We start from the raw sequence: 24349 nt of genomic DNA, 5'->3' as shown, positions 1-24349 counted from the left end.
TGCTGCCATCGCCTCCCGGCCACCAGCCCGCGGCCAGCACCGTGGCGACCGCGTGCGGTGGGCGAAGTTTCCGCGAGTTCCCCGTCCCTCCTCACCCACTCCCGGTAGCTTCGGGAACGGAGAGGTGGGGAGGGAACTGGAGGACCCGCGGGACTACTCCCGGCCGCTCGCGCACTCAGCCCGCCTCGATCTGTCAGCAACCTCTCCTCCACACGGGTGCGACTGCCGCTCGCGCCCGATCGCCCGCGGGTGTTTTCCTTAGCTCCTGGACCGTTTTCCCCCGCATTACATTTGAGCAGCACTTGCGCCTCGCTTGTCCACCCCACTCCACCTCCCGCCTTCATTCGTATGTTCTCCACTCTCAGCAACGTGCAAGCCTCACACAACATCTGATATCACCATGGAACTCCAGGAGACCTGCGGGAGCCGTTCAGGGAGCTGGGTGCACTGGGGGACGTTTGCACAAAACAAGCATATGTGGCCACGCTCACAAGCATGCACACATATCCGAACCCCGAGAACGAACGTGCCTCCTGGCAGGCTACAAAAATCTACATCTAGAGGCAAGATTCAGGGAGGCTTCCTTCAGCCAAGCCGAACCCCTGCGTCCCCAGCCCGCAGACCCCCGCTACCCTAAGTCAGTGCAGGGTGTGGGGGACCCCCAATCCTGCGCACGCACACGGGGTTCGTGCAAGGACGCGACGCCCGCAGCTTTCTGTCCCCTTTCACCTCCCGGAGTCCCGGCAACGCAGAGCGTGGAGCGCGCCGCCTGAGGACGTCGGCCCGGCTTGCCCGGCGCCGGCCAATCCCGCGCGTCCATGCAAATGAGGCTCCTTATCGGGCCGCGGCTCCGCCTCCCGTGGCCAGGGCCGTAGTAACCCATTCATGGGGCCCGCGCGCGGCTGCAGCCGGGCTCCGTGGCGCTCGCAGCCACCGCCTCCTCTCGGCTCCGGGTCTTCCCCTTCCTTTTACAACTGATCCTGTTGGGGATTTTTTTTTTTTTTTTTTCTAAATTGGAACGGTGGGGAGGAGCAGGGAGGGGGGACCTGAAGGAAGGGCAGAGATTAGGCAGCCATCAATTTCCTCCAGTTTCTCCCAGAACAGGTGATGCTTCTAAATTGTGATCACTTTCAGGAGGCAGCGCTGCAGCTGGAAGGATGCGAGCGACCTAGGGTGGAGGGGCTGAGGCGGCAGATCTGAACTTACGGAGGATAAGAACCCAAACTTTGGCTTCATCAGTCCGTACCTCTCCAGTGAAGCAAAGGACGGGTTATCTTTTTTTTTTTTCCTAAGACTCAAACTTGGGCACTTGATCCCTTTTCTTGGATTGCTTTGGAGGAGAAGATTTGCTGGCAACGTTGGGAACAGTCAGGACTGTGTTGCTGTAACTCTTACTTTTAAAGCGACAGTAGAGGATCAGACTTTTTAAATGTTTGGGATTCAAGATACTTTAGGAAGAGGACCAGCTCTGAAAGAGAAATCGCTGGGCGCCGAGATGGATTCGGTCAGGTCCTGGGTCCGGAATGTCGGAGTGGTGGACGCTAATGTCGCAGCGCAGAGGTAACGACAGGGCCGCGCAATTATTATGCTCTCGGTCTCTCGCTCTTACGGTCTGTCTTTCCCTGTGCACCCCCACCCCCATCCCCGTGCCTTTCTCTCTCCCTGTCCCCCCATCTGTCGCCCAGGCCCTGCGCGCTGGGGCTCGCCCTCGGGCAAGCAGATCGCTGCAGTCAGGGGAACGCTCACCCGGCAGCCAGCACTCGAGTTTCTGAACTGCCTGGGTCGTAGGCGTTTCTCTCCTACTCCTTTACCGCAGTCTACTCTTTGCAAGGAAAAATAAAAAAGTAGCACCCAACATCGACCTGTTCAGCCGCTAGTCTTGCAATCGGATCCGGCCTGGCCCCGAGCAGAGCGTGAATACCGGAGCTGGCAGTGGCGGCGCGGGAGAAAAGCTGGCTTCCTGGCCGCTCCCGGTTTCGCCACGCCGCCTGCAAGCGCCTGCCTCCCGCATCTTGCTGGGCGATTCCTGGAGCCCGGGAGGCCCGCGGCCAGAGGGTGGCGGCGGCGAGAGGAGCGGGAGAAGCCGGAGCGGCTGCCGGGGAAGGCGAGGCGGCCCGGAGCTCTGGGAGGGGGGACAGGCTGGAGGGTCCCGGCTCAAAGATAAAACAGTGAGCCAGACGAATGGAGCTGGGGAGCTGGAGAAAAGAAGAGATTTCAAAGAAGAGAAAAGACGGAGTCACAGTAGAAAGAGTTGCGGAAGAAGAAAGAGGCGAGAAAAAGCGACCGGCAGCCAGACAGGCTTAGGGATCGCCAGCCTCTGGTTTTGCGGATCTCTGAAGGTGACTTTGTGTCTAGGCATCTGCGTGCTGGGATAGTAAATACCATGTCCGGGGTGCCACCCTACGAAGACATTACGGTCCCATTCTCTCATCACCACTACTGAGTTGGAATTTGTGGCTTCCAGGTCCTTGTCTGCGAGAGAGGCAGCCCTTCTACCCCAAAGAGCCCATGAACTTCTTCCAGGACCCTCGCTTCCCCGGCTGCCTTCCTGGCCACCCACCTTTAAGTGCCAACATCACACGGAGAAATGAGCCCTTTCCCAAACTGACCAGGTGTCCCGGGTAGAGCGAACCGGCCTCCACCCTTGGAGGAGAGGAAGCAGAAGTCTCATCGCTCCGGGACTTGGGCCGGCGGCGGCTCCCTCCCTCCCCTGGCCCGGGGCGCGCGGATTTCCCTGTGGCAGACCTCACAGCGCGGCGGTGGCCGCAGCTTTCCGCAGCGCTCTGGGACTGGCCTGCCCGCGAGCTGAGGGAAATAAGGCAGCACCGCAGAGTCCGCTGCGCTGCGCATTTCCTTGGGCTGACTCCTTAAAGAAGCCTCCCTCGCTTTCCTTCCTTCCCGGCATCGAAAAGTTTGCTGAAGCTGGAACAGGCAGAGTGGGGGAGATCTTAGCCAAAACATCACCCCTTTCAAAAGAGTGAATGAAGGCGCACACCGGGGTTCAACGCTGGGAGACCCCAGCGCCGCAGGGCAGCTCTCGCAATCTGTGTGCTCGCCTGAGCCCCAAGTCCGGTGAAATGGGATCTGATGGCCAAGTCGGCTGTGACTGCGACCGGTTGGCTGGGAAGTGTGTGCACACACTCAACACACTCGAGGGCGCCTTCCGGGTCCCCCAACTTGGGTTTCACAGTCACTGGGTTCGACTGGCGCCGCCGGAAAACGCAGCTTGAGTGGGGATCGCGTTGGCCCCAGGAAAGGAGGTCCTCGCCCTTTAACAGTTTGGCTTTTCCCCACCTAGCACCTCTGGGAGCGAGGGTGCCCTATGTGGGTCATCTCATTTGCGGTGGCCAGCGATCCCCGGGGCTGGTCACGAGGATTCCGCCCTGTCTTTGTCTCAGGCACAACTTTTCGGAAGAGCGAGGCAAGCAGCCCAAGGACCCAGACTTGGACTCTGTGTTGCTGTCCCTTCTGCCCCTTGGGGTTCTTACCCACTACCTTTCCCAGTTAGCATTTGGGCTTTGTGGGCAGTGGGTCCAGGTCGGGTAACTCGAATTAATAGGAAATAAAAGGGTCGCTTCTTCCAAAGCAAAGGAGGCACTTATTCCCCTAACCCTGGGCCCCAGCTCTGCATCCTGATACATCCAGCAGTACCACCTGAGGGAGTGGATGGAGATAGCCCCATCCTATAGGACGCGAGCCACCTCCTTAGGGGACCACTCTGGGTCTCTGTCGGCAGCCCCGGTCTTTCAGTTTCCACTAAAGAGGGGATGGAGAGTGGCCCAGCGGTGGGATGCCATACCACTGGGTGGTGTCAGAGACCCCAGGCATCAACCCTGCCACCCAACCCCTGTGACCACGGGGACTCCTTTAAGAAGTCTCCTCTTCCTTATCCGAATTGGAAAAAAGGCCCGAAGGGTTCAGAACTCTGGACCTGGGAAGTGGACGCCTTACCCCTCTGCATGTTGTGGGCGGTTAGTAACATTGCCTTTTTGTCCTTCCCCGTGTCTTGTGTCCCCCGTTTGTCTCCCTGTGCAGCGGGGTCGCCCTGTCCCGGGCCCACTTTGAGAAGCAGCCTCCTTCCAACTTGAGGAAATCCAACTTCTTTCACTTCGTCCTGGCGCTCTATGACAGGCAGGGCCAGCCGGTGGAGATCGAGCGGACTGCTTTCGTGGACTTTGTGGAGAATGACAAAGTAAGCGGAACGTACCCCCCAAACCCCGCGGTCTAATAACTCCCTTTTTGCGAAGCACTAAAGATTCCATCTGTCACTCTCGCGACACTTTTCCACTCGCATCATCAGGGATGATAAATCGAGACTTCTCACCCCCAGCCTCTAAATCAGTCGATTTCCCGAACCTCCTCCCATCCCCACTCCCCCCACCTGGGGCTGGAGGAGCACTCCCGGCTCTGCGCACCGACCCCGGCGCCCTTAGTAGCGCCTGGCTGTAGACTGACGGAGGAGCAAACGCCCTTCGAACTAGTTAAAAAGTACACCCGAGGTCGCTGCTCCCCTTCTCTGGGTTAATTTTAATTATTTTGCACCTGCGAGAGCCAGTTGGGCTGAGTTGCAGTACTAAGCGGAAACCGGGAGCCCAGCCTTGGCGCGCCTTCGGGCTGTGTCTTCTCTCCGTTTCTGTTCTCCAAGGCAGCGCCTCTTCCAAACTCAAGCCTGGAACTGGGGGCTGGATTCGATCTCAGATGAAGGACAGTCCGCTGAAACTCATATGTGACCAAAGGAAAATCCCTTGCCCTTTCCGGGTCTCCGTGTCCCCAGCTGTACAATGTGAGCTTTAGAGCAGGCCTTCCCAAAGTCCCTCCTGAACCTGGAACTCAGTCCCTGAGCTCGTGGCCCTGCGGGCGCAGTCCTTGCGGGATAGGCCCGAATGCTGCCTTTCCAAGTGACAAGTCCCTTCCCTTTTCTGCCAAAGGAAGCCCTGGGGCTTCCTAAGGACAGACAGAGCCCGATGGGTTGGGTGGTGCCTGTTTACAGGCAGCTTTGGCGAGTTGTCCGGTTGTCGCAGGCTCAAGGGTCACACTTCTGAGGACATTTTTAAGGGAGAAAGAGGGCTGGAAAGGGTCAAGTGGCTTCTAGTCTTGGCAGGTTTCCGGGGGCGGCCAAAGACAGGCAGATGCTCGTGCCCTTTGACCTAGGGCTGAATAGGGGTTGTTGGAAGCTGCCTTTTGATGGGAAGAAGGGATGTGGGGTGGGGGTTCACTGTCTCCTCTTTCCCTCATTTTGGGGGACTGGAAGGCAAGGGAATCAAACGCTGCCTGTCTTTTCAGGAACAAGGCAACGAGAAGACCAACAATGGCACTCACTACAAGTTACAGCTCCTCTACAGCAACGGTGAGCTCCTCTACAGCAACGGTGAGCCGGCGCCTAGCAGCCGGCTTCTGGGCCGCACGCATTGATCTTGCCATGATCACTCTCAGGAATCTCATGGAGCCCAGGGCGGCGGGAGGCTTGCCTGGGACAGGGGATTGGGAGGTCACCGTCTCCAGGGCTGCTCAGCCTGGAGAGGCTGCTTGGGCCTCAGACTAATAGCAGAGACGGGTTTGGGGTGCCCGGAAGGGGCTCCACGATCCTTGACTCGTGCCTGTCTGGTCCTCGCAGGTGTCCGCACGGAACAGGACCTCTATGTCAGGCTCATCGACTCGGTCACCAAGCAGGTGAGCTCAAGGCCTCTTGGCTTCTCTTCACCTGTCTCTGACCCGTCCCCCCAATCCCCCCAGTTTGTTTCTGACCTGCCCCTCCTCTATGATTTCCTGGGTCAGACTCCACAGCCCCCCTCCTCGTCCCCCTCCCAGCACCTTGTCCACTCGGGAATTTTTTTTTTTTTTTCTGTCTCACCAAGTGACCTGTTCTGTCTGACTCAGGGAAACCCTGGGGGCAGTAAGAGGCGAAGAAAAAGGATGGAGAGGAAACAATTATTGGGAGATTCAGTTTCCCCAAACATTCCATTTTGCTAAGAATGATGTTCTCACTGGGGCAAACTTCCGTATGCTTTCAGTCGAGTCCAAACTCTGCAACCGCGCAGGTTGTGCAGCGGGCGGCAATTCCTAATGCGGTGGAAGGCAGTGGGAGGGAAAGCGATGTTGTGCTTGTTCTGAAGTCCCTTCTTTCCTTGCCCCCAACCCCTTTCTGCATCTTCCTTTCCTGCTACTACCTCCTTCACAGCCCATCGCGTACGAGGGACAGAATAAGAATCCGGAAATGTGCCGAGTTCTCCTGACGCACGAAGTGATGTGTAGGTAAGAGCCGCCTTTTCCCAGGCCTTCCTGGAGAGCCCGCAGGTGCTCCAGCCCGGCCTTGGTGCGCCACGTTCCCGGGACTAACTTTCAGGAGTGAGGGCTCGCAGCTGAGAGGCCTCGCGGGCAGACGGGCGCAGAGTGTAGATCCACGGAAACCCTTTCATGCAAGTGTCTTAAAGCATAGCCGTTAGGACTCAGAACGACTCGGGACTCCACCTCTCTGATGTCACAGGAGTTTCCTTCGGCCACGTGGAAAGTCTCCACTGTCCCCTGGTCAGTGGTAGTGGTGGAAGCGGGCTGGGCAACCCCGGGGCCGGTTTGGGATCAGTTGGAGTTCCCGCCGGGCCTCTAGTGGTAGATTTCCAGGCGGGTCACTTGTGGAGTTAATGAGTCAAAGCCCTGGAACGACTCCTCGTCTGGGCGAGGGACCACCAGAGGGTCCAGCGGCTCATTTCTGGGGTGCTTCCTGGCACCCTGGCACCTGCGGTGATGCGGAGGCGTTTCTTCCTCCTGGGAGGTTGCTCTCTTCGGAGTTCACGTGTTGGGGGAGTTTCTCAGGTCAGAAGGAACTACCTGGAAGAAAGATCCGTCCAGTTCCCACCAGTGCGTTAGGAGGGGCAGGGAGAGGACCCGCTGAGAGATCTGGAGTGTGGAGCAACAGCTGGATTCTGATGTTCACCTCGTGAAAGATTCAGTCTACTGGCCTTCCTGCACCTTTCCCATCTTCCTTTCAGAGACCAATCCATTCCACCTTGAGTCCTGTGCATTATTCCCTTTTTTTCTCCCTGACTGGAAGAAAATTTAAAAAATCAGAAGAATTGCATCCACCCTTATTATTTCAACAAATGTTTATTGAGTGCCTACTATGTGCCCGGTATCGGCTGGGTGCTGGGGATCCCACCGTAAACAAGATATAAATAGGAAACTCTGGAAAGAGTGTGGCTATTTTATTATGAAAATTTAAATGTCTATTCCATACATGCTTTTCTTCCTCCAAAAATCTCTGATTGGAGGGAAAGCCTCAATTCTTCCTTACTTGGCTATTGCTTTAGTGAATGTCTCCCAACTCCAAACTTACTAGTTTTGGGTAATTGCAGGTTATCTGATTTAGTGTGTACTGTTTTATGGGCAGCTCCCTGAAGCGCTGTCTCCCTCCCCAACCTAGTCAGGAAGAAACCATAACAATCAGACATGTTTGTTTTGGTTTTGACCAAGTATTAAAAAAACAAGCTTTCCAAATGCCAGTGGCTTCAGCTGAAAGCAATGGAGGCTTCCTTGCTGAAGTAGCTGGGGGAAGGCATTGGGAGGAGTAAGAAGATAGATACTTCAGTATCTCAGGGACCTTTGATAGATTTGTTCAGAAAGAAAATACAATTCTGAGATGTACTTTATATAATACCTAGATTTAAATAGAACGCTTTGATTAGGTTGGTTAGTTGAAGGGAGGTTTTTCTTTTTATGCCTTTGTTTGGAGAGATTACTTTCTGAAAAGGAAAGAAAACAAAACCAAAAACTGATCCATTGTCTAATGAATTATACCTATCATTTTAAATAATACTTGCATGCCCCATCCAGCTGTAGTTAAGACTGACATTTTTATTTTTAAGCCCAATCAAATCCTCCTCATTTTATGCTGTTTAAGTAGCAGCATCAATTTTTAAAGCCTCTAGTTTAGTCTGCATTAGTAACACAATATAAAAATTTAATGTACTGTAACTTCTCTGCGTTGGAGACCTGGGAAGATGCTCTGCTGTTTTCTTCCCAAACTAGAATTTAAAATAAATATTAATTATGTGTAAATAAATGATCCATTGAATGGATACTGTCTGCAGCATATGCGTGTGTGTGTACACGTGTGCAGACGAGATGGGTGATGGCAAATGTTAGATGCATCCAAAAGGGAAGTTCTCGTTCCATCTGTCAGTTAGAGCTGGTTGATACTTTAGGAAGGGGGAAAAGTTCCTTCTCTTACATTTTAAGAGCCAGTTGTAGCAGTCAATGATTGAGAGATGAATCAGGTGCCCTGTTTCTCCAGGGTTATTGCATATATTTAGTTTTATTTGCATAGTGTTATTTGGCATACCTGGGCACTTCCCCGGATGGTTTTATGTTCCGTAATCTTTAGTAAAAGGCTCATAAATCGGTGTTTAGCTTTGAATGGAGAACAAAGCAGAGACAAAATAAATCTCTTTAGGAATAACTTTTTCTCCCTTCCCCAATGGTCTCTGTTCCTCTCTTCCCTGCTTTGGTTCATTTTGCCAATTATTAGCAAGGAGAAATCTAGTTGTTATGGCGCTGCCTGCCACCCCCGAGCCCTCAATGCTCAGAGGGTTAAAAGATATTATAATTTGAACAGAAGTCGTCTCAAGGCCTACAGCTGGCTAATAACAGAGTTGTATTGAGCTCAAGCAAACCCCACAGCTGTGACTTTTCGCCACAAGGCGCAGGCTAGACAGGGCCCTAATCAGATGGGCCAGCCGGGCAGTGGGGCCAGTGTCTTTATCGGCCAGATGGTGTGAATTTAGACACTTTTGTTATGCAATCGCAGGGAGGAGTTGGAGAGAAGAAAACAAAACAAAAGCCACCATGCTGTGCGCTTATTTGAGTTTGAAATTAGAGACAGATTTTTGAAAGTTGAAGGTTGAATTTTAAAAACTATTTTGGAGGGGATAAGAGACACACTCACTTGCCGTGAGCTGGAGTTGGGCTGACTGGACACCCTCCGTCCAAGGCTGGGGCTTTTTCCCCTTCCCCAGCCATCTTTTCTCTTTCCCTTTCTGAAAAATGCAAGTATGATTCAGGATTGTGATAAGAGTTCTCGTGTTTCCCCACCTCCCTCTTCTAACTTGTTTTATTTTTTTCTCTCTCCTTCAAAGACTCCGGGTGGAGATGGGGAGAATAAATTGAGTGTTTCAAGTAAAACGTTTTCCAAATAAGTACCAAAATAAAATAAACCAAACCACGCCAGAGAGAAACAGTGGAACAGCTTCCATTTTCATTCATTAAGAAAAAAGAGCACCTCTGAGTCTCTCTGGGGTTGTTATGAACACAATCTTAACCTATTGCCAAGCTCAGTTTCCTCTTCTCTTTGTTTTATTATTTTTTATCTTAGAGTCAGTTTTAGAAAACACTTATTGAGAACTTCAGACTTGCTTGTTGGAGAATAATCCTAGCCTTTTAACTAAAGTAGCTGAACCTGAAGTTGGTCACTCAGGCTTTGTCTACACAGCAAAGGGAAGGCAGAATTAAGTTTATCTGAGTAATTCAGGGACCTGGTTTGTTAGCTGTTCCACACTGGGGATTGTAGGTTCACAAATATCTCAGGTTCTCCACTTCCCATTGCTTGTGCTAATATTGCTGGCAGGAGGACTGAACGCCGTTAAAAACAAAGAAGGACTAGAACATATTAATGAGAACTTTTCTCTAAAAAAAGTATAATAATTTGCTTTGGCCAACTCACAGACCTAGAAAAATTTTAAGATGGGCTCAAATGGGGCTAATTCAACCAAGTTCTATTATTTTTATACCTTTACTATTATAGTTCAATGGCCAAGTGAGTGTCTTCTATGTATGTTTTGTGCTGAATATCAACATTAGAGATGATATTTAAATATGTTACTGTTGGAAAATGGAGGATTGGATCCTAAAGTTTATCTGCATTTTTCTTTGAATATCATTTCCTTCCAAGTTCATTCCCTACGTTATACTACACTGGCACCAGGCTTACATTTTTATCTGTTTTTCTTTTCCTCCAGAGGAAATCCCCATGGAAGGCAGCTGAATTGAGCTGAACAATTTTGCAAACTTACTCAGCCCCCTCAGAATCATTCCTACCCAAACTAAATAGATTGGCACATTCTGACAGTGTGTGCTCTTGTAATTAAATTGTACCTGGCATTGCACACATATTTGGGGTTAGGTTGACATGCTGGTGATGTCAAAGGGGAGAGTCTTGCTTGAAGGTCTGTAGGTAGCTAGCATGTATGGGTCTTTTGAAACTGTGTTGCTAAGAAAAATGGTTTGCCTTAACTGCAAAGGTATTATGTTGACATAAGCAATATTCTAGAAACAGGAAAGGTGGGAGAAATGGGTGGGGGCGTAGGGATTTGGGAAGAGAGACAAGGGCTTTAGGAGGTGGGAGAGCAGCTGGCCTGCATTTTTATTGGTGTTAATCTTGGGATGGATTGAAATTTTAAAAGTTAAGACCTAATATAATTTCAAAGGCCAAATATTATTTCAGAAAGTCCCAGTGGCAAAATCTAGTATTTAAGAAAGTTGAGACCATTTTTCTTTTCCTTCCTACTAATTTGATTAAATTTCTTAAAACCTCATTGTGCCCATTTGCTGCAAATGTTTAAGCATCTCTCAAGTATATTTCACTTTCTGAGGATGGTAGACTTATTCACTGGCGAATCCATACCCATGAAAGAGATGGGTTTAAAAAGTTTTAAGATATTTATGTTTAATTCTGTGGAGAACCAAAGAGGGCAAACGAGCCGCAGAGAGCCACAGAGCTAGGACTGGGGCTGGGCATGGTGGCATACGCCTATAATCCTAGCACTTTGGGGGGCCGAGGTGGGCAGATAGCTTGATCCCAGGAGTTCAAGACCAGCCTGGGCAACACAGCAAGACCCTGTCCCTACCAAAATAAAAAATCAAAAATTAGCCAAGTGTGGTGGTATACACCTGTGGTCTCAGCTACATATGGGAGTCTGAGAAAGGAAGATCATTTAAGTCTGGGAGGTTGAGACTGCAGTGAGTCATGATCCTGTCACTGCATTCCAGCCTGAGTAACAAAGGGAAACCCTGTTAAAAAAAAAAAAAATCTAAGACTGGGTTGGTGTTAGGTCTTTGGGTTCCTGCTGTCACATGACTTCCCTTTTTTCCTTATGTTATCACCACTTTCAAAGGGTGCTCATAGAATTCCCTAGCCTCGTGGACTTAAACCTAGAAGAGACTCTAGAGAGAATCAAATCCAACACTTTCACTTTATTCATAAGAAAGAAAAATCCCAGAGGGGTTAAAGACATATGACTAAATTTGTGAAGCTGGTTGGTGACAGCTTGGACATCAGAACGCTGATTCCGAGTTCAGCAATCTTCCTAAGGTATCGTGTCAAACTTAGGCTACAGAAAAACTACCATGGGAAGGGCAATGCTCACATATAGTTTGGTTGTTGTTAGCGTGCTTACTTCTTAGGCCTATTCTCCAACCAGTATGGATGATAACGAGTTTTTTAAAAAGCCATGTCAAGGCTACATCCTTAGCCAGCTATAGTTGATAGTGGACCATGTGCCTGAGATGAGCTGAGAGGTATTCAGAAGTCTGTACCTCTGATAAGCAGCAGATGGACTACCTGGTTGTAAGGGAGTGAATTCCCAGTGCTTCTTACCAGCAAGCTTTCTTTGCCCTTCTCACATTGGTCTAGGTATTTTCGAATAGATATTTGGATTGGAGTGTTTTGCACCCCTCTCAGGTCCTAGGGAGTACTTTCTGTTTGTTGTCATTGCCCCAGGGGATCTTCTTTATCTCCCTCTCAGCTAATCCTATCAGCATTTATTGAGGTCTACCAGGTACTCAGCACAAGGGGGACATCTTGGGAAACGGAGTTTTCAGAACTGGGACTTACAAACAATGGGATACCATTTCTGTTTCCGACTTGGTGAAAATTATTGGAGCTATCGTCCTACAGTTCCTTGCCTCATTTTCCTCCTATTTTAAAATGTATACCATAGTTCTGGTCTTCCTCCTTAATCTTTGAAAAATGATGGAAATAAGTGAATGAATAAATGTTTATAAAGTATACCAAGATCTCTGGAGAAAGAAGTTATGTAAATAAGGTTTGCAGTAATCCAGGCAGCCATTTACAGTCTATTTTATATATTTTCCTTCCTCCCCTTTCTTCAAATATTTATTGAGCCACAAAGACCTAAAATAATCATAAAATCATTGAATATCAATCTGGAAGTGACCTTATTGATCTCAAAATACAACCTTCTGTGGTTCTGATTACAAATATGGGTCATGGGAAAGTTGAGAATTAGCTTCTAAGTCATAGAGTGAGAGTTTGAGTATATTTTGGCTTCCGGTTAAGTGTTTTTAATTTTTTATCTTATAAAACATGGTCACAAATCCTGCCCTCAAGCAGCTTATAGTTGGGAAGCTACCTTAGATTCATTTTGTTTTTCCTTCAACTTTTAAGTTCAGGGGCCCATGTGCAGGATGTACAGGTTTGTTACATAGGTAAACGTGTGCCATGGTGGTTTGCTGCACAGATCAACCCATCACCCAGGTATTAAGCCCAGAATCCATTAGCTATTCTTCCTGAGGCTCTCCCTCCCGGCACCACCCCTCTGACAGGCCCCAGTGTGTGTTGTTTCCTCCCAAGACAGATTTATCTTTGTGAATGTTCTTGTGGCCAGGCGCTACAGCTCATGCCAGTAATCCTGGCACTTTGGGAGGCCGAGGTGGGCAGATCTGAGGACAGGAGTTCGAGACCAGCCTGGCCAACATGGTAAAAACCCATCTCTACTAAAAATAAAAAAAATTAGCTGGGCGTGGTGGTGCACACCTGTAGTCCCAGTTAGTCAGGAGGCTGAGGCAGGAGAATTGCTTGAACCCAGGAGGTGGAGGTTGCAGGGAGCCAAGACAGAGCCATTGAGCCACTGCACTCCAGCCTGGTGACAGAGCCAGACACTGTCTGGAGAAAAAACAACAACAACAACAACAACAAAACCAGAATGTTCTTGTCATGTGCTCATTGCATTTTCTTGATTTAATAAATTTCTTTCACTCTTTTGGTTCCTTCCCAATCTACAGTCGATGCTGCGAAAAGAAAAGCTGTGGAAACCGAAATGAGACTCCATCGGACCCGGTCATAATTGACAGGTAGGGGGAAAAAGTGATTTTTCAATCATTTGTGGTTCCTTTTCTTCATGAACCTTTTGAGTACTGATCCATGGAGCTTTGCTGTCAGGTTGGTTTCATGTTATTTCAAGACACTAAACTCATCCAACAAGGGCTTTCTCATGCTGGCCTTTCTTGCAAGAAGCTAGAATCTTCCTTTGGAACACGTTTCTCTAAACCTGTGGCGGAGTTTCTTCCAGGTGCACCAGCTTCAGCCTAAGAAGTAGTATGTGTGGTGCAGGATATAAGCAATGGCGCCTCTCCTCTCGGGCAGGGTATGGTCTCAATCAGTTTTCTAGAAGAGGCAGTATGCCCCAAGTTAAGTGGCACCCGCTTCATTATTCTCCATGATTGCTGTTTGGCTGGAAGATTATCAATTTAGATTATGGTTTAAGGGATACGACAAGCTCTCTGTTGCATTGAGGGAGATTCCTTTCTACTACAGAGGATTGCATTCTGGGTCCTATGTTGTATTCAGAATGGGAAAGTTTATTTGGGACAAGACACTAATTCACTGAAATGTGATTTAGGCATCCTCAGCTGTCTGTTTTTGTGATTGGAAACAGAACTTACAAACCAACGAAGAAATACCAAATTAACTTCCAGCAATCATGTAATTTTTAAGAAACCCCATATTCCCACCCCTAATTTTTTTCTCTTTCGTTAAAAAACGGAATAATTCCCTATTGCTTCTTTCTTTGGGTTTTCACATTTCTAGCCAGGTCCTGAAATGGATTGGAGAGACCACAGTCTCCAAAGTTGTTATTCCAATATTCCAACGAATTCTCAGTTGGGAGAACGGAACCTCTGGCATTCTTCCCAGAAAGCCTGCTTGCTTTCTTAGTGGAAAGTATAGCATAGCCTAGGAACTGAGGAGACTGGAATTCTGATCTTGTCCTAGCTTCTGACCTTGGACAAAGCACTCAGTATCTCTGTTCTTCAATAATGTAATGATGGGTTAGGGAGTGCTGTCACTGCTGTAGGCTTCAAGAGGCTACTGAAATATCAATGGCAGCTTTGCAGTGTTCTCTGAGATGCTTGAAGAGGATGATAGGCAGATATAAAACATTTGTTGGATATGTATAGTGTCTTTGCCATTTTAGAAGTTTCCAATGAGCTGCATTTTAGGGAGCTATTGGGGTCACTCTGGTCTTTCTGAAAGTACAGAGAAGCTTAAATATAGAGAGTTGCAAGGACTATTTGGAGTCAGTCACCTTCCTCATCTTATAGATGAAAAGTCTGAACCCTGAGTGGTGGCATGACTTGCCCGTGGTTACGCAGCTGGTTGGGCAGAACTGGCATTAGAACACAGCTGTCCTTACTTCCAGGCTGGGTGCCATGGCTCATGCCTGTAATCCCAGCACTTTGGGAGACCAAGGTGGGCAGATCACTTGAGGTTGGAGGTTTATGACCAGCCTGGTCAGCACAATGGAACCCTGTCTTTACTAAAAATACAAAAATTAGTCAGGCATGGTGGCACATACCTGTAATCCCAGCTACTTGGGAGGCTGAGGCAGGAGAATTGCTTGGACCCAGGAGGCAGAGATTGCAGTGAGCCAAGATCATGCCACTGCACTCCAGCCTGGGTGACAGAGAGAGACAGTGAGACTCTGTTTCAAAAAAAAAAAAAAAAAAAAAAGAACACAGCTCAGCTGTCCTTACTTCCAGACTATGCTCTCTCCATGGCCACAACCTCGTTCTCCCAGCACTTTTTCTGTACTGATGAGTTGGATCTGTTCATTTCTGTTTCCCAGGGATTCTCTGGGAGACTGGAGGCATATGAGAGCAGCCTAGACCCTGTCCTTTCCGGCCTGTGGACTGAACTCACTAATCTTCATATAGTCTTTTCTACTATCTTTAGCTTCTCTTTTAAGAAGGTACTCTAATCTCATGACTGTTACATCCTTTTTCGCAATAAACACCCTGTAAACCAGCTTTAGATGTGTTTGCAAACCTGTAAATACTCACCTGAACCTTGCTTCTCATACGTACACACCTTAATGGCTCTGCACTAAGCAGGAGCTCCTACTTTAAAGAACTACATCTAACTGCATTCACCGATAAAGTTGAATATGCTCTTGTTTTCTTCCTGTGTAATACACACACCACATGAACAAAAGAAAGTATCTTTGCATCTATAGAAAGAAAAGATTTTCATATTAGGCGCCTTCATAGTTTGTGCTAGCGTGCTTTAAATTCTTCTGAGAAAGTTGAAATTGTATCTTGGCTGTGGATTACGAGTTTTATGTGACTGTGGCCTTTATTTTTACTATCCTATGCACAACAAAATAGCCCAGTGATGTCTCTGCATCACTCGATACACGCGTTGCTTCCTAAATGTTGCATGTCAACACATGGAAACATACATACCAAAGGGTACTATAAATTGTCCAGTATCAGGTTTTAAGGAAGGCCCACTTTACTATAAACAGATGCATTTGTTTAGTTTGCTTATGGTAGGGCTTTTGTTTGAAGATAACTGTTCTCTCACTGACACCTTGTCTTATCGCTCCTGAATGTCTTTTGGGTTTACCTTAGCCTTCGTGCCTTCATTTTCAGAAGTAAAATGGCGTGAAGCAACCTGAGCACCATAGTGGGATCCCATCTTTACAGAAACTAAAAAGGTGAGCCAGGTGTGGTAGTGCACACCTGTGGCCCTCGCTACTCGGGAGGCTGAGGTAGGAAGATCACTTAGGCCCAGGAGGTGGAGGCTGCAGAGAACTGTGATCATGCCACTGCACTCCAGCCTGGATGACAGAGCGAGACCTGTCTCAATAAATAAATAAATAAATAAATAAATAAATAAATAAATAAATAAATAAAATAATTTAAAAAAAGAGATAAAAGGCATGAAGTCAGGTTTCCATTTGTTGAAGGTGGGAATGGTGTTCACAGTACCCACCGGTTTGGATCAGCCTTGCATCTGGTCTCTGCGTCCATCTGCCAACTCAGTGAGTTCCCTCACAAGCCCCAAATGGGTGCAAAGTAGTCTATTTTGGATTTCCTCTGCGTAAATATAGAATTCTGTTCTTTGCCCTTGTTCCTATAATGCCAACTAATTATCTCCTCCCCCTTCTCACCTAACCTCACCAGATGCAGTTAATTTACACTGTCTGTCTTCGCATTTTCTCACACAACAGGCACGCTCCACTCTGGCTCAGAAGAAGTCTGTTTATTCCCTTGAAATGTGCATGTTCCGGGGAGAGGGAGAAGATGGTTCCCCAACTTTTCACCACCAAGGACCCCTTAAGCTTCCTCCTTGGTGAACACAGGGTTTTGCAGGACTTTGCCTTCCAAACTACTATGGACAAGTAATAATGCAGTTATAATTCCATTTTTATTAATCAAAAACATATAACAAAATGGGAAGGAAAAACATCTCCTCTCAGAAATACCCTTGATACCGTCAGTGGCCAATTAAGAGTTTTTGATTGGGGTGAGATAACCAGTGTAACCACACTGACTTGGGAGGCTTCCAGCTCAAACACAAAACAACTTGACTTTCTGGTGAGGCCATGTGACCATATCCCAGCAGATCTTCTGTTTCCAATAGGCTGTTTGAAATATGAAAAATCACTTTGACTACTTTGTGGCCCTTTAATTGAAAACCATTGGAGTTTACAATAGGGGATCCCCCATTAAGGACTTAGTTCTCCATTTCTCAAGACTTAGCCCCAGACTTGGAGTTTTTTCCCCAATACTAAATTTATTTCCTGCCTTAATCTCTCTCTAGAAACATAAATTTATTTTCTATTTTCAGTTTTTTGTTTTTTATTTCAGTATGCTTGTGTGAATTCTTGGGCAACTACGCCCCTCTCCAAAAGGCCAGGCCAAAACACAGTGCAGCAGGACTTGCTGCTGAATCAAAGGTCTCCTGATTAATTTTTAGTGTAGAAATCCAAAGTCCCCATTAGGGGAAAAAAATCCCCAAAACAGAACAGAACAAAACAGAAACAATAATGAAACATCATCCTTACTGTGGTCTTCAGCTGAGCTCTTGTCTATAAAGGCCTGTGTGGTAAATAAAAATAAAAGGCTCAAATGGATTTGCATTTGTGTTTCGGAGGGAAGCTCTAATTCAAACTTGGTTGTTATGGACTGTGTTCTCTTCAGACTCTCTTCTCTATCTGGAAGGTTCTCTGATGATCCGGTGAGCCACTGGGGGGCTCAGGATAATCTGGTGATCTGTGAGAAGAGGACTTTAGGGATACTCTGACTAATGTGGGAGAAGGAAGATGAGTCCCTATTGTTCCTGTCCTTGTCAACCCCATAAAAAGTCAGATGGATAGAGAGGGCAAGAATTTATTTTGAATCTTTGTAGGCTACCCATGTGTGTACTGGTAGGGTATTTTCTAGTAAATAAATAAAAAGGAAATCCAACCTATTTCTCACACACTAAGTATCCCAGTCTTTTGTCCCTGGACATTGGTCTCATGTATTTCTGAGCTCTGTTTCCAGGAGGACCATTCTAAGCGTTGATGTGTTTTTGTTTATTTTCTTTCTTGAGAAACCAACCAAACAACAGAATGACCTTCATTCAAAAGGTTTATTCAAAAAGATCTGAATAAACTGAGGTTTAGCTGCCCATGAAGGGATTTCCTGACACTATTTTCTTTTTCTTTTGAATTAATTATGGTAAAATACATATAAAATTTACCATCAGTCATTTTAAGTGTGTAGTTCAGTGGCATTAAATACATTCACATTGTTGTGCAACTATCACCACCATTCATTTATATAATTCTTTTCATCTTGCAAAACTAAAACTCTGTACCCACTGAACAATTCCCCACTACCCATCTCCTACCTGCACCCTCAAGCACATGGAAACCACCATTGTATTTAATGTCTCTATGAAGTTGACTACTCTAGACACCTCATGTAAATGGAACCAGGTAGTATTTATCTTTTGGTTTCTGGCTTATTTCACTTAGCATCACCTCAAGGGCTCTCCATGTTGTAGCCTGTGTCAGAATATCCTTCCTTTTAAAGGCTGAATGATATTCCATTGTATGGATGAACCACATTTTGTCTATTCATCTGGCAGTGGGTTGCTTTGACCTTTTGGCTACTGGAAATAATGTTGCTGTGGACATGAGTATCTGTTTGCGTCTCTGCTTTCAATTCTTTGGGGAATATATGCAGAAGTGGAATTGCTGGACTATGGTAATTACATTTTCATTTTCAAAAGGAACTTCCATATTGTTTTCTACAGCAGCTGTACTATTTTACGTTGCCACCGGTGTAAAATACCACTGCTATTTTACATTGCTGCCAATGTAAAAGAGTACAGTTGCTGTAGAAAACAATATGGAAGTTCCTTATTGTTCTTCCATATTGTGCATAAGCACAAGCAAGGCTTCCACATTCTCCACATCCTTACCAATAGTTGCTTTTTAAAAAATTAAAAAAAAATTTTTTTGATAGTAGTCATCCTGATGGGTATGACTCTTGTTTTTAATGATGTTTTCCTCTTCCACCATCTTGGTGTGGGCATTGTCATCTGCTGGTCTCATCTTTGCTCCAGGCTTGTCATTGGCCCTTCTCCTGCTGTGTAACACAGTCTCTTCCTGCCTCTCTCTGCTTCATGGAGTACCTTGTTCTACTGAAGCAGACGTTTGGATCTACTTTCCCCTGGGGCGTACTTGTTCTTCCTCTCTCTGAAGTGCGATTTGTGGGATGGAAACTTTTAGAGAATCACTGCAGAGATGGAATTTTGGTAGTAGTTGGAGGTGAGCTGCAGGTGAGATTTATATCTACAAGGTGACCTGTGTCTGCAGGGTGACCATTACCTCCCTTTCCTCCGAAATGGGCAAACCAGATATATCAATAGTGTTATCTCCTGAGTGAAGACTTCTGGCTCTGAGAAGGATAGATAAAACCAATAATAACGTTTATCTAACAGTTAATTGGCACTTATTGTATGTTGGGCATTGTGCTATGACATTTGTGCTAGTAAAATAATCTGAATTCTCAAGGTTGATGAAAGCCTCAACTTTGAAGGAAGGATCAGCCTTAAGGAGTTATGTCACTCAGCCAAGGTCACATAGTCAGTTTGCCTGTGAAAGTGGAATTTAGTCAATAGGTAGAAATTACAGAGAGGAAGATTTTGGTATAATAGGAAGAAAAACTGCAGAGTTAAGAGCTGTGAAGATGGAAGGGCCTGGTGTGTGTGATCTGGAAGAACTGATAGGAACACTGGAGGGGGAATCTGTTATTGTAGAAGGAGTGGGCCCTGTTGGCCCCTGAAGTAGCATTTAACTTGAGATTGTGTGAGTCACATTCAGTGATGTGACAGATTTGACAGAATGTCAGTCCTCGGTGTGACTGAGGAGTGGGTAGTGCAGTGCAGCAAAAAGGGCCTTGGATTAGGACCAGGAGACCTGTGTTGGGCCCCAGAACATTCACTAGTTAGCTGTCTAATGTTACAGAGGTTTCCACTGTAACCTTTGTTTCTCATTTGTGCCTCAGTTTCCCTATTTGTAAAATGAAGTGACTTGGGTTCATGGTTGACTAATATATTACCTCCCAGTTCTACTTTCTCTGATTCTTGCTGAGGCCTCAAGTTTGGGGGTCAGGTGTGCTAATTCATCCCTGCTCCTCAATAATTTACTGGAGTTATTAATATATATGTCTTCTCTGTCCAGACTCTTCATCTCCAGTATGGGAGAACCCAGCACTGTGAAGAGCCCACAGAAACCTGGCCTCGGGCTATTAAAAAAAATTTTTTTTTGAGACAGGGTCTTGCTCTGTTGCCCAGGCTGGAATGCAGTGGTGCAGTCATAGCTCACTTCAGTCTCAAACTCCTGGGCTTATGTAATCCTCCCACCTCATCTTCCCAAGTAGCTGGGACTACAGATGTGCCACGATGCCTGGCTATCTTTTAAATTTTATTTTTTTTATAGAGACAGGGTCGGTCTCTGTGCCCAATCTGGTCTCAGGAATTCCTGGCCTCAAATGATCCTACTACCTCAGCCTTCCAAAGTGTTGGGATTACTGGTGTGGGCTGCTGCACGCAGTGTATTTTTTTTTTTTCAAGTGAAAATTTCATTCTCTCAGGGAGGGTTTAGATTTTCTCAATAAAAACCACAGATGATTTATCCAATGTGAATGCATCATTCTTTCATGATCTCATTCCGTTGTTTCCTAGCAAAACCATTGTTAGTTTCTTGGCCATTTCAGGGAATTACAGGTAAGATAAAGGACTCTGTAGCTGGGAAAGAGTGTCCCTATGGATTGAAGCTCTTCACTGGAGGACACTGGAGCCAAGTGGTAAAAAAGAAACAAAATTTTATTCGAGAAAATGACTCTCCTCCTCATGATTGCAGAGGTGGTGCTGGAAAGTTCACTCAAGTAATTGGGTTAGTGTTTAAGAATTACACTTATTCTGCTTGCCTGGCCAGCTTCCTGACACTGGAGCTTTAGGATTTGAGGCAAACTAGCTTAGTCGTGTATAAATGGGCTCGTTCCCTCATTTATTCACTTGCTAAGTCCTTGTGTTATTCAGTCATCAGGCAAAAAATATTTGTGAATGGCAGTGAGAGATCAGGGAATACAACAGGCATGGTTCCCGCTCTTACGGAGCATACAGCATAATAAGTACCCAAATAAATACATGGAGCATACAGCGTAAATAAACACCCAATAAATACACATTCACAAAATACAAAAAGTGCTCCGAAGACTAGGTCAATGGATGGTAGTTGGGTCCCAACATTCTTTCTCTGTGAATCCCCCTGTCCAGAACACAGATCTTGAATTTTTCCTCTTTTCTCCCTTTGTATACACTATTTCCACCTGGAATACCCACCCCAAGCACTCTGCCAATATAAATCCTATCCCTTTTTCAAGACCTAGTTCAGATTCTACTTCTTCAAAGATATTAATTCTTGCAGTGAAAATCGTTTTCCTTGACCCTTATCACAAATACTTACTCTTGTTCAGGGGTATGGGCATTATTTATTTATTTTACCTATTTTGTGCTTGCTTTACATTTCCAATTGTATTATAATTCTTAGATATCAGACATCACATGCCATTTAAATCTTGATGCCAATATTTATTAGCTTTGTGATTGTGTTAATAATACCTCTCTCCTTGAGGACTTGTGCTACATACATTAATGTAAGGTGCCCACATAGTGCATGATACAACAGATGCTTTAAAAAAAAGTCAGTGCAATTATCCTGTGTCTCACGTTGCGTCTTTGCAGTGGCTTGGATGCTACAGACACTCCATAGATATTAATTCACAGATTAATCTCTGACTGCCAAGCATTGAAGAGTTTGGGTGATTAAGTCTACTGCCAGTTCATATAGGACCATTCCTGTGACTTCCTGCATTCTACAACCTCTTAGTGGTCTTATGTCCAGTGGCAGATAGATACAGAACAGGCCCAAGAACAGGTATCTAGGGTTGTAAAGCAGAATGAAATTCTTACTTATATTTAGTAAATATTTATCAAAGGCCTATTGTGTCATGGACCTTGCAGGGGGTCTTAGGGATAATAATATTGAGTAAACAGAAACTTTTCCCATTAAGAGCTTGGGGTTTATATGGAAAAACAAAGGAGGTGCAGATATGAATATGATGCTATGCAATATGCAAAAAGTACCATAAAAGAGATAAAAGGATAAACACTCTGGAAGATCTGAAGTGCGGAGATAATTTCCATCGTGGCAGAGATAGGTGGAGTGATGGCTATACCTTAAATATTTACAAATCGGGGCAGAATGGCCTTCTAGGAAGAAAGTATTTTGGAAAAGGCACCTGAAAAGGAAAGAATTTCCTAAACCTGCACCTAGTTTTAGAGGTACATGGGTACCTGTGAAGGGAGAAAGTAAGAGAATTTGGAGAGAGTATTTGGGCCCAGATTTTGGAGGACTTTATATGCCCATACAAAAGTATTTTGACATTACTTTGTTGGTGATGGAAGATGTAGAAGGATTTTGAGTTGTGCCATTTCATGATCAGGCTGGTATTTTGGAGAGAGAACTTTGAAGATGGATTGGAAAATGGAGAATGAAGTAGGGGAACCTGCTAGAAAGTTTTTTCCCTGCCAGATACTCTGGTATCAGTCACTGGAGGGAAAAGGTCCTTTTTCTCACCTCTTTACAGCCTGCTTCCCCCCCGCCGCCAGTACACTCACCACTCCAAAGCTTTTGCTGATGTTGCCACTTGTCCCCATGAGTACGCGTCTTCTTTGTTCACTGGGAAGCTCAGATTCGTTGCAGGGAACTGCTGTTATACCATCTGGCAATCTGTGAATTTTTTAGTAGCCTGGATGTTTGTGAGAAAGCAGAAACTCAGGCCAGAATCCAAACCATTTATAAGTAATTCTTTAGAAAAGAGGCAGAAAGATGAAAACCAACTCACCATGACTGGCATTCTCTCATTCAAAGCGCTTGCCCAAGACCTCTGGATCAATTCCCAGTGAAAATCCGAGGACCAATTGGATGTACATTGTTACTAGAACAGATGATGCCATGCTTCAACTTCCAGCTTCTTCCTTATAAAATTGTGTGGTGTGATTAAATAGCAGATTTGCTAGGAAGTAGGTGAGTCGAGGAGCAGAAGAACAGTACTCTAAAATTGTGCTATGCTGGAAATAAGAAGTAGGTATTTGTTTTTAGAAAAGGCATCTCTTTGCAAACTTATCCAGCTGGCTTTAGGAGGAACAAAGGTCCTGGAGCCTGGGAAAGATTAGGATAAGACTATATATTTACCCAAAGAGGACCTCCCAAAACCGCCAGTTATTATCTTTCTTCTTCTATTGGAGTGAACAGGGCTGGATAAGTTCTTTGGGTCTATTTTTGACCCAGCTAAGAGACTGGCATGTCAAATGGCTGGGAAATGAGACCTGTATACCAAGGAGAGAAGGAAGTTATCCACAGATGATTCACAGATTTAGGATTCTACCCACTAGGGATTGACTAGATGATTTGTTCGCAAATTAGAATCTTGTCAGAATTGTTCTTTGTTGCTGTCTTCTACACATTGACCTAGAGTTGCAATCGGAGGGGACATTTGATCAGAAAGAGAAGTAGCTGAGTGATGAGAGGCTCTAAGCTTGTCAGCCAGCCTAGACCAAAGCTTATAAGGAGTCAGCATTTCATCATTCTGGACTGGATCATTGATGAAATGGTTGTCCTCCAAGAAGTTTTGTTCTAAACTCAAAATTTCCAGTGAAGGCAAACTTTCCTGGTCGTCTCGAGACCACCAAGGAGCAGGAGCTGGTGAGAAATGCAGCCAGCCGCTGTCCCCATTTAACAAGAGCCTTTGAGAGGGAATTAAGGGGAGAAATTCCTAACTCCACTGATGTGATGACAGAAATGGAGGAATTTGCAGAGATGGAACCAACACTTTGGGACTAGTATCTTAAAAAGCCGCTAAGTAGCCAGGACTTTTAAACCAGAGAACTCTCAAGATGGCAGTGAGATGAGGGCTGGGGCTATTTGTCTCTGAATGCTGCTACTTCCATGTAGCCCCTCCAAAAAAGCCCCACGGTGGGTCTCTATGGAGATAAATGGTGAGCTGTTTTGGTGCTTTATGCACAATTGTACAGGACGTTCTTCTAATTAATTGAAAGCCATGCGCACAATTTATTTTAGCTACAGACTGGAAATACTATCCCACATTACATAGTAGAAAACCCAATTGAAGATCATCAATTTCAGGAGCTGTGTAGCTGGTCAAAGACTCAGCTAGGATAAGAGACAAGATCTCCAGCTCCCAGAACCAAACTGGGGTGGTCTCTGCAAGGAAAGGGACAAGAGAAACCGTGGGTTTCACATAGAATAGATTGTGGCTGAATTACAAGGCTTCTAACTGGACTGAAGGCTTGGAGGATTTACTGAAGGTTTGAGGATTCATTACCTTTCAAGCACATGGCTTGGGGCAAACTGATGGCATTTCACTTTACTACAATCAGTGATTTTGTGTGGATCCCATTTCTTACATGAAAAAAGTATTTTCTCACTTCAGAAGATACACACAGGAAATAGATTTCTTACATGTGAGCTGAGGACTCAAAGTGGCTGTTGTTCTCATAGTAGATAATAACCACAGTAAAATTTGGCGTCAGTACTGGTTTGCTTACTCCTCTGTCATTCATTCATTCATTTCTTCCCTTTCATTGAATCTAGAGTTGCCATATTTAGCAAGTAAAAACTAGGATGCTATTTAAATATAA

The 24349-nt window shown here is 45.9% G+C and overlaps 1 protein-coding gene across 2 annotated transcripts in view; it reads left to right on the top strand.

Moving 5' to 3' along the window:
* EBF2 (EBF transcription factor 2) overlaps positions 1 to 24349 on the top strand; it is a 207906-nt gene that overhangs the window by 4635 nt on the left and 178922 nt on the right. Inside the window, exons 1-6 of one of the 2 annotated variants that reach the window (XM_010378143.2) lie at positions 866 to 1560; positions 4036 to 4192; positions 5284 to 5347; positions 5615 to 5670; positions 6179 to 6252; positions 13072 to 13140. In XM_010378143.2, coding sequence (XP_010376445.1) covers positions 1430 to 1560; positions 4036 to 4192; positions 5284 to 5347; positions 5615 to 5670; positions 6179 to 6252; positions 13072 to 13140 — 551 coding nt within the window. In that variant the 5' untranslated portion in view covers positions 866 to 1429. Of the gene's footprint in view, positions 1 to 865; positions 1561 to 4035; positions 4193 to 5283; positions 5348 to 5614; positions 5671 to 6178; positions 6253 to 13071; positions 13141 to 24349 lie in introns of those variants that run through there. The other variant, XM_030938250.1, reaches the window with a different exon arrangement.

This window comes from Rhinopithecus roxellana, chromosome 9 (genome assembly GCF_007565055.1).
Source record: "Rhinopithecus roxellana isolate Shanxi Qingling chromosome 9, ASM756505v1, whole genome shotgun sequence".
Lineage (NCBI taxonomy): Eukaryota > Metazoa > Chordata > Mammalia > Primates > Cercopithecidae > Rhinopithecus > Rhinopithecus roxellana.
Note: the sequence above shows the minus strand (reverse complement) of the source record. Positions and strands in the feature narration are given on the sequence as shown.